The sequence below is a fragment of the Marmota monax genome, unplaced genomic scaffold (assembly GCF_021218885.2).
Source record: "Marmota monax isolate L192 unplaced genomic scaffold, Marmota_monax_Labrador192_F-V1.1 WCK01_AAM20220418_F8-fsc00215, whole genome shotgun sequence".
NCBI classification, from domain to species: Eukaryota; Metazoa; Chordata; class Mammalia; order Rodentia; family Sciuridae; genus Marmota; species Marmota monax.
The window spans coordinates 1,043,314-1,064,497 of NW_026695214.1; the positions used below are offsets into that span (position 1 = coordinate 1,043,314).

General features: G+C 54.9%; 2 protein-coding genes across 2 annotated transcripts; one reads left to right on the forward strand and one right to left on the reverse strand.

The window, feature by feature from the left end:
- The first annotated feature begins 27 nt into the window (after window positions 1-27).
- On the forward strand, window positions 28-4,807 carry LOC124084141 (zinc finger imprinted 3-like). The gene is made up of 4 exons (XM_046431119.2): window positions 28-280; window positions 2,477-2,575; window positions 3,029-3,200; window positions 3,286-4,807. Exons 1-4 carry the CDS (start codon window positions 130-132, stop codon window positions 4,664-4,666), a joined length of 1,803 nt encoding a protein of 600 aa, XP_046287075.1. The 5' UTR covers window positions 28-129; the 3' UTR covers window positions 4,667-4,807.
- Window positions 4,808-10,104: 5,297 nt separating this feature from the next.
- Window positions 10,105-19,368, reverse strand: LOC124084142 (ubiquitin carboxyl-terminal hydrolase 29-like). The gene is given in 4 exon segments (XM_046431120.1): window positions 10,105-10,979; window positions 10,982-12,051; window positions 12,179-12,475; window positions 19,199-19,368. Coding segments are annotated over 4 exon segments (2,412 nt in total).
- Between the last annotated feature and the right edge of the window lie 1,816 nt (window positions 19,369-21,184).

Genomic DNA, 21,184 nt, shown 5'->3' on the forward strand with positions numbered 1-21,184 from the left:
GGCGGCAGAGGGCGGGCAGACCTGGCCTCCTGGTCTGATGGCTTCTCCGGGCTCACAGCCCCGCACCGGCCTGATGGAGACAGACTTCTGTGTCCTGGGTTCCAGGCCTCAAGGCCCCACAGTGTCCTTATGCAGAAGGGGAATCTGCCACCAGGAGGGCTGACCTTCGAGGACATCGCTGTGAACTTCACCCGGGACGAGTGGCAGGCGCTGAGGCCTGAACAGAGACGTCTGTACCAGGAGGTGACGCTGGAGAACTACCGCAACCTGGTCTCCCTGGGTGAGTGGGCAGATAGGAACTCACACACCTCACTCAACACACACAGACTCATACCCACAAACACACTCGTGATCACTCAACACACACAGACTCCTACCCACAAACACACTCGTGATCACTCAACACACACAGACTCCTACCCACAAACACACTCGTGATCACACAACACACACAGACTCATACCCACAAACACACTCGTGATCACACAACACACACAGACTCATACCCACAAACACACTCGTGATCACACAACACACACAGACTCCTACCCACAAACACACTCGTGATCACACAACACACACAGACTCCTACCCACAAACACACTCGTGATCACACAACACACACAGACTCCTACCCACAAACACTCGTGATCACTCAACACACACAGACTCATACCCACAAACACACTCGTGATCACTCAACACACACAGACTCATACCCACAAACACACTCGTGATCACACAACACACACAGACTCATACCCACAAACACACTCGTGATCACACAACACACACAGACTCCTACCCACAAACACACTCGTGATCACTCAACACACACAGACTCCTACCCACAAACACACTCGTGATCACTCAACACACGCAGACTCATACCCACAAACACACTCGTGATCACTCAACACACGCAGACTCATACCCACAAACACACTCGTGATCACTCAACACACGCAGACTCATACCCACAAACACACTCGTGATCACACAACACACACAGACGTCATACCCACAAACACACTCGTGATCACTCAACACACGCAGACTCATACCCACAAACACACTCGTGATCACACAACACACGCAGACGTCATACCCACAAACACACTCGTGATCACTCAACACACACAGACGTCATACCCACAAGCACACTCGTGATCACTCAACACACGCAGACGTCATACCCACAAACACACTCGTGATCACTCAACACACACAGACTCATACCCACAAACACTCGTGATCACTCAACACACACAGACTCATACCCACAAACACACTCGTGATCACTCAACACACACAGACGTCATACCCACAAGCACACTCGTGATCACTCAACACACACAGACGTCATACCCACAAACACACTCGTGATCACTCAACACACACAGACGTCATACCCACAAGCACACTCGTGATCACTCAACACACACAGACGTCATACCCACAAACACACTCGTGATCAGTCAACACACACAGACGTCATACCCACAAACACACTCGTGATCACTCAACACACACAGACGTCATACCCACAAACACACTCGTGATCACTCAACACACACAGACGTCATACCCACAAACACACTCGTGATCACACAACACACACAGACTCATACCCACAAACACACTCGTGATCACTCAACACACACAGACGTCATACCCACAAACACACTCGTGATCACTCAACACACACAGACGTCATACCCACACACTCGTGATCACTCAACACACACAGACGTCATACCCACAAGCACACTCGTGATCACACAACACACACAAAAGTCACTCACAAACTCACATTCATAATCACAACACACACAAACTGATAACCACACAAGGCTCACACTCACACAAGCTCCCACTCATTCACACAACACTCACAAACTACTTTCATAATCACACAACATACACAAGTCATTCACAAGCTCAAATAATCACAACACTAACACACAAATTCACATTCATAATCACAACACTAACACACTCATATAACACAATACTCTCACACTCACACAAGCTCACAATTGCACAAAACTTACAAAACTCATAACAGACTCACTCATGATCATATAACACAACTCATACACACAAACACACAGAAATTCATAGTCACACAATACTCACATATTCACACTCTTGCAGAAACTACAGTCGTAATCACACAACACTCACAATTCATACACACAAACTGTGTGACTGTGTGTGTGTGTGACTCTGTGTGTATGAGTTTGCACAAGTCACATAATATTCACATATTCACACTCATGCACAAACTACACTCGTAATCACACAACACTCACAATTCATACACACAAACGCAGATTCACACATCATCACACAACACTTACCCTCACACTTACACTCTTGTACAAACTCACACACACACACACACACAGAGTCACACACACCCTCACGTTTTCACATGCAAAAGCAAGCCTAAGTCCTGTGCTCTTCTCTCCAGGAGGAGAGGAGACCGTCAAGCCCGACGTGATCCTGAGGCTCGAAAGAGGCCAGGGGCCGTGGTCAGCGGAGGAGGCCGGGGCGCAGAGCAGCGGCGCGGGTAAGTGACAGGTGGCCACCGGCGCAGGGCCGGTAGGTGACGGGTGGCCGCCCGCCGGCTGGTTGTGCGGCGGCGCCCTCTGGCGGCGAATGGAGAACTTGTCACCTCCACAGCTCCATTCCCCGTGTCCCGGGGCTCTCCTCTGGCTGCTGTGACTCCGTTGTGTGTTGTGTCCTTCGAGATGGACCAGCGGCCTCAGAGGCTGAGCTGGGCGCTTGCCCCACCAAGTCTCCGGGCTCGGGACCCCTGCACCAGGGTGTGTTCATTCCAGGTCCCTGGCATTAGACGGATGTGGTGTGGACTTACAGGCTTTATTGGAGTTTCTCAGGATGCACTCCCATTTTTTCAGGGGCATTCGTCTCTGTGCTTGTGTTTCCCGCCCCGATTTCTCCAGTTCTAGTTCTCTTCGCAGACTCCCTATCGGGTTTTCCTTCATATTCGGACCTATTAAAGACCCAGGTGAACAAGCCGATTCAACAGTGCAGAATTATTCAAAAACAGCGATGTGTAAGCTCCGAAGTTCACTGTCGGCGAGCGTGGTGCAGACCGGCAGCCAGAGGCGGGCGGGGCGGGAGGCCGAGCTGGCTGCTGACGCTGGACCTGCGCCCCAGCCCCTGGCCCTCGGGTTTGGTTGAACACTGTTTGGCAGCACGGAGGACTGACCGGGGCTGTTCTGAGCTGCACCCCACCCTCCCCTCTTTGTGGCCGAGGATGGGACCCGCGGCGCTGACCGCAGGGCGTTTCTCTCCTGCCTCGGGGTCCCCAGAGGCAGAGTGGGCCCTGCCCCCGACCGTCGGTGGACGCCAGCGGGGCCACAAGGATCGGCGTTTCACCCCAGGCGCGGAGAGGAAGGCTCCAAGGAACTTCTCTTTGTATTCCCTTTTAGGAGAAGCCTGCCAGGTCCCGGGGCAGGTTCGGCGGCCACGGACCACGCCGAGGGCTCTCCGGCGAGAAGCTGTGCGCAGCGACAGGGCAGCGCTGACCCGGGGCCGGCCGCGAGGCTCGCGGCACCAGGAGAGGGCGCTGCCCAGCGCGGGGGAGGCTCCCCCGAGTCGCCGGCTCCCCCAGCGCGGCCCGGCCCGGCGCGGTCGGCCTCGGAAACGCGGTGTGGACCGGGAAGACGGCGCACGGAATGGCTCCCCTGAAGGTCATAGGGCTGGGAAGTTAAGGGGCCACGAACCGTTCCAGGCTGTGGAGAAGCCCTTTGACTGCGACGCCTGTGGAGAGTCGGCCTGCGGCCAGCGTCTGCGCCCGCGCCAGCCCGCGCCGGCCGCCGGGGAGAAGCGCCACCGGTGCGCCCAGTGCGGCAAGACCTACAAGCAGAAGCCCAACCTCGTCCAGCACCAGGCGACGCACGCCCAGCAGAAGCCCTACAGCTGCAGGGTCTGCGGCAAGGCCTTCGCCTGGCAGTCGGCCCGCATCAACCACGAGAAGACCCACAGCGCCGAGAGGGCCTACGGGTGCGGCGCGTGCGGCAAGGCCTTCAAGTTCAAGTCGGCCCTGGCGCAGCACCAGCGGGTGCACGCGGGCCAGAGGCCGCACCGCTGCGCCGACTGCGCCAAGGCCTTCGTGTTCAGGTCGGACCTGCTGCGACACCGCAGGACGCACACCGGGGAGAAGCCCTACAGGTGCACCGTGTGCGGGAGGGCCTTCGCCCAGAAGTCCAACGTCGTGGACCACGAGCGCATCCACGCGGGCGAGCGCGCCTTCGCGTGCGAGGAGTGCGGCCGCACCTTCAAGCAGAGGAAGAACCTGCTGCAGCACCGCGGCGTGCACACCGGGCAGAAGGCGCACGCGTGCGACCGCTGCGGGAGGGCCTTCCTGCAGAAGTCCAACCTGCGCAGCCACCGGCTGACGCACTTCGGGGAGAAGGCGCACCGCTGCGCCGAGTGCGGGAAGGCCTTCAGCCGCCAGCTGGGCCTCCGCCTGCACGGGAAGACGCACACCGGGCAGAAGCCGCACGTGTGCCCCCGGTGCGGGAGGGCCTTCGCCGACAGGTCCTACCTGGTGAAGCACCAGAGGAGGGTGCACCCCGGAGAGGAGCCCGCCAGTGACCAGGGCGGCCCAAGCCCCAAGGGGCCCGCAGTTTGACGGCCTCGCAGAGGGCAATGGGGACGTTGGCTTCTCCTTGGAAACTGATCTGATTAATGCAGTCAGCAGACTTCGTTTAGTTGTCTTTCTTTTTTTAGTTGCTGATGGACCTTTGTTTATTTCCTTATTTGTATGTGCTGCTGGGGATCGGACCCAGCACCTCACCCGTAGGAGGCAAGCGCTGTGCCGCTGAGCCCCAACCCCAGCCCCTGTTAGTTGTTTTTCGTTTGTTTATTTTGCGGTCGTTTTGGTTTTGGTTTGGTGTTTGGTCCTGGGGATTTAACCCAGGGGCACTTAACCACTGAGCCACATCCCCAGCCTTTTTTGTTTTTTTAAAGAATTTAACCTTTATTTTACTTACTGGTTTGTGTGTGGTTCTGAGGCTCAAACCCAGGACCTCACCTGTGCAAGGCGAGTGCTCTACCACTGAGCGACAGCTGCAGCCCCCCCCCCCCCAGAACTTTTCATTTTTTATTTTGAAATTGGGTCTCACTAAGTGGCTGAGGCTGGCTTTAAACTTTCCATACTCCTGTCTCAGCCTCAGGAGCCCCTGATTACACGGGGTGAACCACCACACCTGCCACTTAGCCAGCATTTTATTGAGGACCTCGTGTGTAACAAGCCTTGTAAATACCAAATGCACAGTAATAAACAGAATGTGCCAACCCTTTGTGGAATGTGTTCTTGTGACTGATGGCCAGCAGTCTGCGTGCCTTTGGAACCGAGGCACTTTCACTGATGGAGGATAATCACCACAGAATGTAACCAGATGGTCGTGTCAAAGATTCCCAGGCTCCTACGTGTCCTCTGGAGCTCTTCTGTTAAGTGAATGAAAGAAATTTAGAAGCCGAGGTGATTCCGTTGCCCCTTAGAAGCACAGAAGTTGGGAGAGGAGGAGGCAGGACGTGGTCTAACTGGGTCTCCCCCCTCCCCACCTCCTTGGCACTCATCTCACCAGGTTGGCAGGAGGAGAGCCCTGAGCTTCCCATTTCCTGGCACCCACCCTGTCACAGGCAGGAGAAAGGGTGAAAGGGGGCAGACAGGAAACCTGGGCTCCTCCGGGCTCAGGGCTGAGAAACTGGGCACAAGCCAGGCTCATCGCGGCCAGGCCGACTCGTGTGAGACCAGAGAGGGAAGAACTGACCGTGAGACACCCACTGCCTGGTGCCCAGACCCCACCAGAGAAGTGGGTGTGCACGGTGGCTGTTGGCCCAAAGAGCACAGGAGAGCTTGGGGACACCGGGGGCTGGTGACCGCAGCCTGCGTCCCACACAAACCCTGGCACAGCAGCCACCCCTGGGCCCCTCTCTGGGGAGCCCCGCTTTCTTTCTGTTAAACCCTGTCCCTTTGCTCTCCCCCTTGTGTCCATGGACTCCCCCCGATTCCTGAGGCGAGGAGCCTGACCCCACGCCGTGACTTACAGGAGGGTCCCTGGGTTTCTGCTCAGGTCTCCCACACATGCCTACTTAGCAGAGCCAAGGCCACATGGGGACCCCTGGGGTGCAAGGTGGCCAGGAAGGAGCACTTTGAGGACTGAGACCTAAGCGGTCTGCGTGACTCAGGGAGGTGAACTAAAAGGCAGATAAAGGGGCCTTGGTGGGCTCATCTCACCGCGCTCTCCGCAGATGCCCCCGTCAGCGGGGACAAGAGCACCTTCTGCCTGAGCAAGGAGGCCGTCCCCGTGCAGATGGACCGCCCACCCTCTTCCCCAAGGAGCTGCTCTGAATTCCTCCTTCCTTCCTCCAGGGTGCGGGTGGCAGCCAACACCTCAGGCAAGCACAGCAGCGCTGAGGTACGTCCCCAGCCTGAGGATTGTCCCTTCTGTGGCCCTGCCACTAAATACCAAGAAACAGCACCATATCCATCACAGCAAGGGAGAGGGGTTAGGACGGTGTGAGTGTCACCAGCAGAAGGCACAGAGGGAGACAGCACCTGAGAGGGCCATGGTGGTCACAGCTCCGCCCGTCCCGCCTCCTTGCTGTTGGCCAGTGTCTGCGGACGGACGGAGTGACTTCTGCTGGGTGGGGGCTCTCCTTGGCTCCGAGGACTGAGCCCTGCTTTTCTTGATCCTTCCTTCCATGGCACCGTCCCCGTGCTCTGCGGGGACAGGAGGCCCCAGGGGATCCTCTCAATCCAGGTGTGGGTCACTGTGTACCTTCTGGCCTCAGGAGGCCTACAACTGTGTGGGGTCGCTGTGAAGTGACCACCGTGGGTGGGACCCCTCCAGCCGCTCTCCCCGGCTTGTGGATTGTCCATCCTCCTCCGCTGACCTGTGTTTAGGGTCCTCCTCCCGTCCATCCCTCGTCTTCTGCTGGGAGCCATTAGCCAAGTAGGTATGACAATTTCCTTGCCAGCGTACCCCATGTTGCTGACATGTTGCAGTGACATTGAATGTACGTGACCTTGCTCAAGGACCAAGGCAGATTAGGGTGTTCCCGGTTTTAAGATAATCGTGTTTAGGGCGTTCCCAGTTTAGGTTCCAGGTTTAAGGTTTAAGATTATTCCTGCTGGGAATAGGGCGTATCCTGCTGCCTGAGTTCCCCTTGAGTTCTCACGGGATTCAGACAATATATTTTGGAGATAGAAGCCCAGTGGAGGTGGATTTGGGCAGAGAATGTGGATTTCCCCAGAACGTGATTGTAGACGGCTGGTGTGAGTTCGGGAATAAAGAGTTGCTGTTTGAATCTACAAGCTGTGTGGTGGCTCGTGACTGTGTGCCCAGCCAGACTGAGGCAGTCTTCCCTGGGCAGTGTCTGTCCAGAGTCCCTCTTACAAGGTGGTGCTGGATCGGGGACCGCGCTCATGGCCATGACCTCTGACTGGGAAGGCCCCACCACATTCTGAGCTGTCGGTGGTCAGGACTCCAGCCTGCGGACAGGCCACATGGGACAGGCAGCCCCCTTCCCTTTGGGCGACATTTGGGTCACGTGAGCAGGGATGGGTTAGAATGGGAGTGTCCCCACCCCTGGGCTGGATGGTGGAGGTGTCCCCACCCCTCCGGTCCCTGAGCTCCTGGACCAGGGTCGTCTGGCTGGGCCACTGCTGGGTGGGCCTGTGTGGGTCGAGTCCAGACCCCACACCTCACAAGTGGCACCATGGACTCTCCGTGGCCACCCTGCATTCCTTGACCCCAGGTGGCATGTAGGCTGTGGATCCTACGAGCATGTCCACTGCCTCGACCGGCACCTCCCTAGTCACAGGGGATGGTGTGGCATGCTGTGAGGGGGCAGGGGCTGTCCATGGGTGCCGGCCTCCAGTGCTACCGCTGGGCACCACCACCTGCCCGGAGCCCCGCCAAGTGTGCCCGCGGCTCCCCAGGTGCCCGTGCTGCAGCAGGGGGAGAAGCACAGGCAGAGTGTCGGAGGTGGAGGGACGAGGTGGGGACCTGGAGGACCGGGGTGGAACCCAGTCAGGCTGTGTAAAAAGGTCAGGTTGAATCGAGTGGTCAGTGCATTCTCAGGTGCTGCCCTCGAAGCCCTTTCTCTAACCTCTCTGTGACCTGATCAGTTGGAATGAACTAACAGGGGAGGGTGCGCCGGGCTCTGAGTGTCCCTGGGGCACTGCTGTGTCAGAGGACCTGGTCGAGCACCTGGGGTCAGGCTGCGGCTCTCAGTACCCCTGCCTTAGGTGAGGCTCCGCAAGGCCAAACGCACTCGGAGCGGGTAGGGGCAAGGCAGGCCAGCTGCACACAGACACACGCGGCTGATGAGTTGTGCTTATTTTAATTTTAATTATTGATGTAATTCACCAATTCCTGTATATACAGTATATGAACAAATTTATTTCATTGTGTGAGTCTTATAAGAAAATACACCAAAATATCACGAGTGGAATCATGGTAGATCTCTGTTTCCTTTTAAAAAATAATTTTCTTATTTTCCTCTTAAATGTTAAAACTCATATTTTAAAAAAGCCTCACACATATGTTCATGTGTCCCTGAGCGCTTTCCCTTCCTGCCCCCCCTGGCTGGTCTGGTCCTACAGTCTCTGCTCGGGGCTCTTCTGGTCCCCCCAGCCAGGTCCACTCAGGGTCTCTGGGCTGAGCGGCCTGTTTCAAAGGTGGGCTGTGGCGTGCGCGCCCCCAGGGCGGACTCCAGCTGCTGTTTCCCAGTGTTCCTGGGAAGACAGCCGAGCAGCAGGGGTACTCTCCACACGCACAGGGGCAGCTGCAAGAACAGTCGTCACACTCCAGGGAACTGGAACCCTGGGCCAAGGAATCCCTGACCCTGTGTTGACAGAATAAGCCCAATGAGTAGATAAAAATACTTTTAAAACGTTACATCACATCAAAATGAGATGGAAAAAAGGTATATTTGGTTCCATAATATAGTGAGATAACAAAAGTCTGAATCAAACTACAGAGAAAGAACTTCTGAAAACATCCCATATCCTTCAACACTCTGCCCGCCTCCCACACCACCCCAACGTGCCCACAGCTCCCAGGAGGATGCGGTCGCTGGCTGCTGAGCAAAGTTCACTAGTGATGAGCCAAGGCTCATGGACAACTCAGCCAATGGTGCACTCATCTGCTGGGTTTTTATTTTAATAAGTTTACAAAAGAATGATATGAATAAACTTAAGAAACCGAAAAATACAATGAAAATCCTTTTCACAACGTGAGCGATACATATATACAATGGCAAAACGAGGGCGATGCTCCCCACACTGAAGAGCGCTTCTCGAACTTTTAGGGCACCGCCTCTCCGAATGCTGGGCTCATTTCCCATTCTGAATCAGCCATTCTAGACGGGGATCTCAAAGTTTGCATTTCTTCTTCTCCTGGTACCGGGGATTGAACCCAGGTGTGTTTTACCACTGAGATACATCCCCACTGATTTTTATTTTTATTTTGAGACAGTGTCTTGCTGAGTTGCTGAGGCTGGCCTTGAACCTCTGATCCTCCTGCCTCAGCCTCCCTAGTCACTGGGATGACAGTCATGTGCCCTGTGCCTTACTTCAGATTCTGTATTTCTGATCAGTCCCTTGCTGCTACTAGGTTGCTGGTTCAGGAAGGATCTTTTCACACCATCCCATTAAAACGTGAGAAGCCATGGGTGCCGTGGCACAACATCTGTAATCTCAGTGACCTGGGAGGTTGAGGCAGGAGGATAGCAAGTTCAAAGCCAGCCTCAGCAACTTAGCAAGACAGTCTCTAAATAAAAAATAAAAAGTGCTGGGGATCGGGCTCAGAGTTTAGGTGCCCAGGATTCCATTCTCAGTACCCAAAACAATCACAACAAAAAAGCAAAACTCAAGCAGCACCATTTCTGACCTTGTAGGAGAGAAGGGTGCATCTCTCCCGAGTTATGAGATCCAGGTTTCTGTCCTCAGAATAAAACTTCACTTTGAGTCATGTGCTCCTACACTCTGGCCCAGCTCAGTGTTCTACCTCCTGAGAGGAAGTGGGACTGAGCAGGCCACAGGCAAGTTGGCTTACGTCACAAGTTGTCCCAAGGGGTCTCCTCTGAGTCGCTAAGTTTCTGGGAACCCGCTGTCATTTCCAAGGATGCCTCAAAAATCTCATTGTGCATGTAAAACAGTAGGTACCCCGTGCGCTTCCTGGCCTCCCACACCAGGGCCTCTGGGATCTGCGACACCTTCAGGTCATTGTGCAGGAACCACGCCTGCTGTTGAAAGTCGAACACGTCGCTGATGTAGTGGCCCGAGTCGTGGGAGCTCCCGACATGGCTGACCACGCTGACCAGCCTGTAAGCCGGAGGAGGACCTCCCGACCCCTCAGCGTCTGGTGCCCGGGCCTCGGGGATAGGGTCCTGGTGTTCAGGACCCCTGTCAGAACCCGACGCACCACAGTCGTCCTGGTCGGCTTCCGGAGGTCTGGCTTCTGTGGGTCCACTCGTGTCCTTCTCTGGACATCCCTGGACGCCCCCGGAGTTGGTTTTCTCACTGTTCTGAGGTTCTGCGTTCCCAGGCACCTCTGCAAGCACTGAGCGGGGGGTGCTGACTGGCTCCCCTCTGTCCTCATGAGGCAGGGGGCGGCCTTCCTCGGCCGCCGCGGAGTCTGCGGTGGCCTGTCCCCGCTCAGGCGCCCTGCGTCCGGGGTCGGTCTGCTGGGACTCCAGGCCTCCCTGCCGCTGGGTCCTGCCTGCTCCTCCACGTGTGCTCTGGACTCCTCGGGGCCCACGGGATGCGGAGCTCTGCGTCTCGGATGGCGAGGACAGGCTGGTGACCGCAGAAAGCGACTCTTGAGAGACGGCCTGCAGGTCGTTGGCGTCCCCCGCAGGCGCCCTTCTGACCACGGGGAGGGGCGGCTTGGTGTCTGCGCTGCACTGAGACGACAGAACCAAGGACGGGAGACGAGGACCCGCTGGTCATTCTTCACCGGCAGCCAGGCGTCGTCGAAGCTGTAGCGTTTGAGGTGGACAATGAGCACCCGGGGCAGCCTGTGCCGGCACCGCTCACACCTGGACTGCAGCTCCTCGGCCGCAAAGCAGAGGTCCAGCGCGGTCTGCACGGACAGAGGCGGCGGTTCGGTCCCGCGGTGCAGGTCCAGGGACAGGTGGTTGCTGGGCTCTGTCTTGAGGACCACCCAGCCACACGCTTGGCACGTGATGGAGATCTGCATCTCAAACTCAAAATTCGCACTAACAGGGCAGTGGGATGCTTGGGTGGCAGGGCTGCCGGCGCACAGCTCAGGGGCTGGGTCCCCCCCAGCCTCCCCGCTAGCGCTGCAGGTGGCCTTTAGATCCTCAAACTCGCCTTTGAGCTGCTGTAAACACTGGCCTAGAAATTCATGCGCGTCGTTCTGCTGGCTCCCCTGAAAGGGCTCCGCATACGCCGAGATGGCCCTTTTGAGGCTCAGGAGCAGCCCCTGCTTGGTCTCCACCTTGCAGAAATCTTTCAAAACCAGCAGCCAGCTCAGGGGCGTGAGGAGAGCCCCCGAGGGCGCTGTCCCCCAGGAGACGCCCTGCAGGAGCAAGCCCTCGACGAAGGACGGGATGGCCAGCAGCGCCTGCAGCACGGCGTTCATGTAGCAGGTGTTCCCCAGGTTGGGGAGGCCACGCCACGCCCACCTCGGCTCGGCCACCTTGTCGCGGGCGGCCTGGGCTTCCTGCCACCCCGGGTTGTCCCCGTCCGACTCCGGTGGAGACCCCAGACTTGTTCTGTCGGAGGGCGTCTGGGTTGGAGGCGCCGCCACGCGCAGGTCAGGCCCTGGGGTGGGGCTGGTCCCGGCTGAAGGCCCAGCGTCCTCCGAGTTTCTTTCTTTTCCTTCGTCGTCGTCTAAGCGCACGGGTCGCTCCCCGTTGCTTCCTGCATACTTCCAGGGCTGGGCCCGGCATTTCTTGCTGGGTACCAGGTCATCTTCTCCCAGGGTGTCCTCGCTCCTCTTCATCCTCTTCTTACCTTCACATTCTAGTAACCCTTTCCTACCAAGAGTCGGTGGTTTTGACATTAGCCAGGGCGTCTTCTGAGAAGGAAGGGTTCACTTCTGCTTTGGGTATGAAAGGACCCACAAAGTGGCTTGAGGCTGTAAAACAGGATTTTGTCAGCTACCGGACAGACCAATCACTCTCCAGTTCCATGGGATTTTGAAATCTATTTTGATGAAAAATGTCCAGAAATGCTTTCGATTGTTCAACCCCTATGTAGGATGATTTGCCAATGAATAACAAGGTCACGTCCTGCATCCAGTGAGGACACTGGCAATGTCATTGCTCAGCTGAGAAACCCACGCACTCTCCGGGGCTGGAAGTGACTGCCAGCTTCATTTCCTTTTCTCCTTCCAGCGAGTCAATGACGGTTCCTCTCCACTTCCTTGTCCCCGTCCTCTTGCTCCAAATTTTTGTTTGTCTTTGGAGGAAGCATCCTTTCTTTATAAATGAAACACTGTACCCTAAAGGACAAAAAGCACACACCTACATTTTAACCACCATGTTCTAGCCATGACGCTTGGTGTAAGACCCTATGGAATAACCATTTGCTATCGGTCTCAAGTCCCAAGTGAAAGTCGCTTTTGAGGAGCTGCTGACGTTCTGAAGCCATGCCAGCCTCTGGAACACATTTGCCCTCCTTTGGCCATTTTTAGTGCCTTATGAAGACGTGGTTAAAATGGACCTTTGTGCTGGTGCGGAAGGTACATCACCTCCTGACGGACCTGAGAGTGGAGGGTCTGACGTGCCCAGAGTCACTCACACAGCAGGTCTGAGGACTGGCCTCCTGGGGGCACAGAGGGCCACTCAGCAAGCGGCAGGGGGACACATGTGGATGTGGTGGAGGGCACACGAAGGTGCAAAGGAAGGAGAAGGCAGAAGATGAGACAGAGGGGCTCAAGGACACCGTAGTCCGCAGGGAGGAGCAAACCAGACCCACAGTGAGACGTCACCACAGCTGCTCTGACAGCCTGTATGGAGAAGTCAAGAGATGCTCAGTGTCTTCCGAGGAACCTCCATACTGCTTTCCCGAGTGGTTGCAAAACTGGGAATGGAACACCATTTGACCCAGCTGTCCCTCTCCTCGGTCTATACCCAAAGGACTTAAAGTCGGCACACTTCAGGGACACAGCCACATCAATGTTTATAGCAGCACAGTTCACAACAGCTAAACTGTGGAGCCCACCTAGTGCCCTTCAGTGGATGAATGGATAAAGAGACTGTGGTATCTAGACACAGTGGAATGTTACTCAGCAATAAAAAGAATAACATGATGGCATTTGCAGGTAAGTGGATGGAGTTGGAGAGTATCATGCTAAGCTTTGTAAAGTCAATCCCCAAAAAACAAAGGCCAAATGTTCTCTGATAAGTGGATGCTGATCCATGTGGGGGAGGCGTGGGAAAAACGGAGAAACTTTGGGCACAGGGAATGGCGGGATGGGAGGGGACCTGGGGCAGGAAAGGTGGTGGAATGAGATGACATCATCACCCAGGTACACGTCGGACTGCACATGTGGTGGGACGCTCCGTTGTGTACCACCAGAGAAATGAAAAGTCCTGCTGCACTTGTGTACAACGAATCAAAATGCATTCTGCTGTCATCTATGCCTCATTAGAACAAATCAATTAATTAAAAAAAGAGATACTCAGTGTTGATGAGGACCTGGAGAGAAGGGACCCTGGTGCTGTGGTGGGCTGCAGACAGACATGGCCATCCCAGAAGGGTCCCCAGTCTGAACCCCCAACAGACAGGTGCACGCCCTACTCCACTGATCCTTTTTTTCTCTTCCCTCCCCACCCTTTGTTTCTTTTTCTTTCTTCAGCTACAGAGATTTTTATCACAGGGGAGACTACCAGGGAGCTAGTCAAAGCCCATTTTTTTTTTGAGACAGAGTCCCACTAAACTTTCAAGACTGGCCTCAAATTTGCAATCCTCTCACCTCAGCCTCCCAAGTTACTGAACTGACAGGCATGGACCCTGCGCCCAGCTTGTACTCTATTTTCTACAATCCCCAAGATAGGAGATGGCCTAACTGTCCATCAACAGACGAATCGATAAGGAAATCCAGGTTGTTGTGAATATTATGGGGCCTTCACATAGAAGGAGCCCTGCCACTTATGAACAAAAGGACAACTTCAGAGGATGCTGTGGAAGAGAAGCAAGTCAGATAGAGGGTGAAAGCACCGAGTCATCTCATGGACGGGTAGAACCAAACTGGCAGGAGCAGAGAGTGGAGTGGTAGGTCCAGGATTGGGGGTGAGGGAGATGGGGCGGTGGCAAAAGGGGACCCATGCTCATTTCTAAGGTGAACAAGTTCTGGATCTCCAAGGTGCAGCACGGTCACGCCTATTGATGATGACACATTGCACCTTGAAGTCTGAGTCTGAGTAGATATTACGTGCTCTCACACACACCCACAAGAGGTGCACACGTAGCGATGGACAGATGCACCACCTTGACTGGGGAAATCATTCCCTTCTACAGTGCATTCACCCATCAACCAGATGCACAGCCTATGCCCACACGCAGCATCTGCCTGTCAGCTGCCCAACCACAAAGCCGGGGAGTGGAAAACATAGTGGGATGCACTTCAGGAGACGTGGGAGCCGCAGCATGGGCACAGCTCCTTGGCAGGGTGAGGCGGGAGCATCTGTTGAGCCCGGTGCAAAGCAGCCTGAGCAACAGCCGCAACCACAGAAGAGGGCACGAAGAGAAAGGGGTTCACCTCTCACGCCTGAAGCTGCCTCTGGGGTCCCGCAGCCCTCAGCAGTGCCAGGATCTGAAGCCATGGAGTGCCTGGGAGGTGGCAGAGGGAGCAGTGTGCCCCGAGTGGGCGTCCAGGATCAGACCTCCCTGTGTGGGGCTGGGACTGGCCTCGGGTGTTTTCACACCTGTGCAACTGGCTTAATGTAGCCAATTTGGTGAAGCTGCTCACAGGTCTCTGAATTTTCCATCCATAAAATGCAGATGTATAAGCCAGCCTCAGCAAGGGCCAGGCGCTGAGCTGCTCAGTGAGATCCTGTCTCCAGATAAAATGCAAAATGGGGCTGGGGACGTTTGGCTCCGTGTTTGAGTGCCCCTGAGTTCAATCCCCAGTACCAAAACAAACAAAAGAAAACCCCAAAACAAAAAAATCACAGACGTGTAGTTTCCCAGGGCATAAATGTAGCCTGTCCCTTCAATCATTTGAGTCCTCCTCAACCTGACCACTCACTCTGTGAGCCAACATTTCTCTTTACCGCAATGCGGTCTTCGCTCTTAGCCCCTCAATGTTCTAGCACCCACAAAGAGAGAGACTTAGTGCCTCACTGCCCGCAAGTCCGCTGCAGCAAGGGTTGCAAATACCACATGTCCATCACTTGACCTGCGTCTACCAGCTTTTCCTGAGGTTGCAGAAGGGTCAACGTGTGAAGGGAAGGAAACTAGGACACTGCTGGGAAATCAGGGAGGGAAGTAACTGGTGGGCATGGAGCCCGCAGGGTCAACCTGAGGGACAGGAAAGAACGAGGAGGCGAGGTGAGGTGCTGGGTGACCACTAGAATGGAGAGAGAGGGATGGAGACGATGGGGTGGGGGAGAGGAGAGAAGGAGGGAGGGAGAGAGAGGGATGGAGACGATGGGGTGGGGGAGAGGAGAGAAGGAGGGAGAGAGGGATGGAGACGATGGGGTGGGGGAGAGGAGAGAAGGAGGGAGGGAGAGAGAGGGAAGGAGGGAGGGAGAGAGGGAAAGAGGGGGAGAGATGGAGGGGGAGAGAGGGAGAGAGAGGCGGTGGAGGAAGGAGGAGGAGCACAGAAGCACCTGGAAGGGGACATGGATCCCCAAACAGAAAGCAGTTTCAGAAAGTTTCAAAAAATCCTCTCTGGAAAAAATTTTAAAAAGGGGTGGTGGGCATGGGTCTCTGAAATCAAAGAGAGAACAGTAATAAATAAATAGAGTAATGAATCAAAAATAATCATCAGGGGCTGGGGATGTGGCTCAAGCGGTAGCGCGCTCGCCTGGCAGGCATGCGGCCCGGGTTCGATCCTCAGCACCACATACAAACGAAGATGTTGTGTCCGCCGAAAACCAAAAAATAAATATTAAAATTCTCTCAAAAAAAAAAAAAAAAAACAAATGATAATGATCCTCTGAGGAGGAAGCACAGGGTGCGGCGCTCTCTGGAGCCCTGGGGCCTGTGTGCCAAGCCCAGGGGAGGAGGCCGGTGGTCTCCACGGGGTCATCTCTGAAGGCGTTTCTGAATGCCCCTCCCTGATCACACAGAGGAGATTACAACCCCGGGAGCAGCACTGAGAGATTTTCTCAGAACCCTGCCTCACTAGCTCCTCTGGCAATGTTTGATTGCTAGAGAAAACTCACACTTTATGAGGTTCTAACTTAAAAGCTGATCATGATCTTGTTTATCCTGCATTCTCAGCATCTTTAGTATGTTTTCTTGTTTCAAAGAAGCAGGAGAAAAGATGTATGAAGACCAGATGTCATACAATCCAACTGCCAGAGTTCAAAGCCTCCCTTCAGCACTTCCTGCTTCTGCCACACCCAACTCCTGGCTGGGGCTTGGTTTCTGATATGTCAGAGAGTTCTGCTGATGACCACAGCTCCTTGTTAGGTGACAATGTTGCAGGTGATTGTTTCACCACCACAGGCTCTTGTGTGTGTGGCCGGCCAAAGCTGCCCTCAAATTGAGATCCTCCTGCCTCAGCCTCCCAACTAAGGCGTCCTGATCCACAACTTAAGAAACACCCCCCCCCCCCCATGGGGATGTGGCTCAAGTGGTAGCGCGCTCGTCTGGCATGCGTGCGGCCCGGGTTCGATCCTCAGCACCACATACCAACAAAGATGTTGTGTCTGCCAATAACTAACTAACTAAATAAATAAATAAATATGTTAAAAAAAAAAAAAGAAATAAGAAACCCCCCTCACCACAAGATCTGACATCCCACCAACCCAACAAGCAAACTCCACCGTCTGAGGAAACTTACAGTTTGAAGAGCTGGGCCCAGGGAGGATGGAGGAGGGCTCTGATCAGGTCTGGCGGGAATCCTGGGTATTCATCAGCCCGGCCCCTCCACCCTTTTCTAAAACACACCTCTTTTGACTAAATCCGGTCCTAGAGCCAGGCCCCTGGCCCACTCACCATGTTTCCTTTAACCCACTGTGTGCCAGGTACACTTTGGAGAGAGCTTACTTCCAGCAGAGGGGCCAGCCCAGAGTTGTGTGAAACACTCCGTTGTCCTGTTTCTTTAATATTCTTTGATCTTAAAATTCCCTTGAGCTTTCTTGTGCCTTTCTTTTGCCCCCCTCTCCTGCTCTTTGTCACCACTGAGCTGCGTCCCCCTCCATCGCCTGGATTGCGGGCCCCAGTCTCCCACCTTCCTAGTCTTTCTTTAAGACACTGGTATCTTTGAAGAATATACTCGTGTGTGTGTGTGTGTGTGTGTGTGTGTGTGTGTTTTACTGAGGCTGAACTCAGGGGTTCCCTTCCACTGAGCCCATTCCACTTCTTTTTGTTTTTTGAGATAGGTTCCCGCTGAGTGTCTGATTTTCCCCAGGATTACGTTGAGTTCAGGCACATTGGGCTGGAGGATCCCAGAGGAGGGTCTGTCTTCTGAGAATATCATTTCCAGACACAGATGACATTAATTTGTCCTTTATTAAGGATCGTGTACTTAAAGTATTTGTTTCCACTATGCAAATGAAACTTTTCTTGGGTGATTATATATCTGTATGGAAATCATTTAAGACTGAAAATATGCCATTTCTCACCAGATTATCCACCAGTAGAAAGATCATTTAAATAACATCACTTAGCAAAACAACCTTACTACCTACCATTTTACATGGCTTTTAGTTTGTTGGTTGGTTGGTTGGTTTGTGGGGATTGGCTTACATCCACCATTTCTGTGGGCTACACCCCCATGTCTTTATTTCCTGGGCTAAATGGATCCAGTTAAGATTCACAGCTACTTCCAGATCAGAGTTTGAAAGTGTGTGCCAGTTTTTTCTTGTTACAAAGAAGCAGGAGAAAGTCTGCCTAGTACTCGAGTGTAAATTCCATAGCCCCTGGGTATTATATTTTCATCTTTGTCAGTAAGTTAGCTGAAAGATACCTCCTTTGTAATTCCAGTTAACTTGAACATTTCCCTCCAATTTGGGGAACACACACACACACATACACTCACACACACACACATTGGTGGCTAATTCATGCTTTTACTATATATCTCCTGAAGTATAAGCGGACCTTCATTAATCTAAAATAATTCTTTTAAAGTGAAGGACATCACTAGGTGCAGTGATGTCATCTCAGCAGCTCCAGAGGCTGAGGAAAGGCAATCCTAAATTAGGGGCCAGCCTGATCTACTTACCGAGCCGCGTCTCAAAATAAAAATAGAAATGACTGGGGGTGTAGCTCAGTGGGAAGCACCCCGGGTTCATCCCCAGTGTGTGGTGGGTGTTGTGGAGAGCCGGGTCCTGAGCCAATGTAGGCCACAGGAGCTGCATCCCAGGCCTCTCCCATCGCCCAGGCGGGACTCGGCCTCCCACGTGGCTGGGATCACGCGCCCACCGCGCCCCACCGGGCCGTTGTCAACGGTCCCTACAGTGGTCCCAGCTGACATTGGTGACTTCGGACCACTTACAGTTCCATGGTGGCTTCTTTCCCATTTCTACTGGGTGCAGTTTATTTTGAAGGACGCTCCTGTGTGTTTACACAAGAGGCGCCGGAGCTGTAAGGACCCCCCCCCCCGTGGGTCCTGGAACTGGGATCCACCCCGGGCCCTGCCAAGTCCCACGCGCACATCAGAGGTCAATGAGGGGTCCCCCTCCACGGCAGGAGGGGACCCCACAGTGGGGTGCGGGTGACACGTCATCGGCTTGCCCCCGCGGGCTGGGAGAACCGGGTGCCGCTTCACCCTGGGGTGGCCCGGTCACGTCGCGGTGTCCCACGGGTGCTCCCCGGGGGGGAGGGGGAGGCTGCACACTCCTGCGCCCTGCGGCCGCTCGGGCGCCACTTCGCACACGTGTTTCCCCTCTCAACGCGAGTGACCGGCACTGTGCGAGGCCAGCCGCCTGCCCTCGGGGCTCGCCGCCCGCGGCTGCCCTGCCGCCCGGTGCGGGGCTCTCTACCCGTGGGCTCACCCCTCACCGCGGGGCACCGCACCCGGCGGCCGGCTTCCCACGGGCCTTCCCGCGCCCACGGGCCCCAGCGCGCGGAGGCGCCTGGGAAATGCGGCCCGGCCCCGCCCCTCCGCGCTCGCCGCGCGTGGCCTCCTGGGCCGGTGCCGTGACTTCCGGCCGCCGCTGGCGGGCGCGCATGCGCACCGACCCAGCTGGCCTCGGCCCGTGGGGTTTGGGGGTCAGACGGCAGCCCAGCGCCGTCCTGTACATCTTCTGGGGTGTGCGGCCGGTGACTGCTGCGCCCGTGGATGCCAGGAGTTAATGACTGTCCACGTGGCCAAAGAGTGGGCAGCACCAGGCTTGGACCCTCAGGCCTTGGGACAGACCCTGGAATGTCCTCCACCTCCTGTGGAAGGGAGTAACTTCTGGGATTCGGGTGGTTCTTTTCACCTTTGCGCTGTTTGCTATGTGACAGTATTTAATAAGATTAATATGTTACCTTTAGAAAATATGATTTCTCTTAAAACGTAAAAGACGGGAAGTTCGTCTGCCAAGATGTTAGATGATCACTGATGGTGGAGACGTGATGAGTTATTTTCTTCCTTGCGCTTTTACAACATTTGTGAGCAATCAGATGCCGAATTCAGGTAACAAAGTGGTACAGCCTGCTGTGCCCCCACCAAGCCTCCCCGGTGGTCGGAGCTGTTAGGTGCAGCACAGGCTGAGTAAGCTGTCTGCAGGGCAGGCCAAATAAAGTTAGCTGCAGGGTGACCTGGCCTCTCAAACCCTCTGTCTGGCTCTTTATCATCTGATTGCTTCAAGCCCAAACGCCCAAGCCCCCGCTCAAGGCTGAACACTCAACCCCCTGCTCAAGGCCGAACATGTAACCCCCCTTGTGCCAACAAGGCAGCTTGCAGACCCGGAGACCTCATTAGATTTGGGCTATAAAAACTCCCTCCTGCCGGGCCTCTCTCTCTCTCTCTCTCTCTTCTCCTCTGTTCACTGCTGCAATAAAGATCTTTTGGTTGCTCTGAGTGTTGTGGTCACTTTCATTGGTGCCGAAAACCCGGGAGAGGGTTAAAACCCACTTTTGGGTCCCTCTTCCTTTGGAAGTGCCACTCACCGGTCAACCTGAACCCATTTTCTCGATCGCCAGAACTACATCCACCACCGACCTTCGATTGGTGAGTTTCCCCTTCCTGGAGTCCTAAACCCAATGGTGGTGTCTGGAGGATTTGACTGTTGATCGTCTGGCAAACCTCTCTGCCCACCTGTGGGGAGGAAAACAACCCACCACAGCCTTCAAGGCTACGGTGGCCCTCAGGGACTCCTTCCTAGGGCAGAATAGACTCCTGGGTTCAAAATTATCCCCTTCCCAGCTGGTAGTTTCCCAGCATAGGCTTTGTAGGTCTCCCTCAAAGGACTCTGTAACCTCCGGGGACACATAACAGAGAACTGAACATCACACCCCACCCAGACCTTCATGGTCTCGGTGGTTCATAAAGTCCTAGTCCTCACCTTCAAGACTTGGCCGCCAGAGAGAACCTTACCCTCCCCTTCCTCCCTCTTCCCCTGTCTCTCTTTCCCTTCTTTCCGGCCCTGGGAGTATCCGGCCTCTCCAGGAGGGGTCCCGAAAAGCCTTGGCCAAGGTCTCCCACGGCTCCGGCTCCGTCCAGGACGAGAGCTTCGACTGTCAGGATTCGGTGATGACCAGTCTCTGCAGCTCGAACCTGCCACTAAGGCACTCCTGATTTTTGGCTCTAGCAGGGATGCCCCTTTTGCCAATAAATCAGTTTCCCCCTTCTCTCTTATACTATCTTTGCGTCTCCTTCCCTCTCCCTTATACTACGTTTGCGTCCTCTTCCCTCCTCCTTATACTACGTTTGAGACATGGGTAGTGTGTCCTCTCTGCCGGTCGACTCTCACCTACAATGCCTCTTGAATAACCTCAAAATCCTCTCCTTGACACCAGACATCAAACCCAAAAAATTGATCAAATATAGCACCCAGGCCT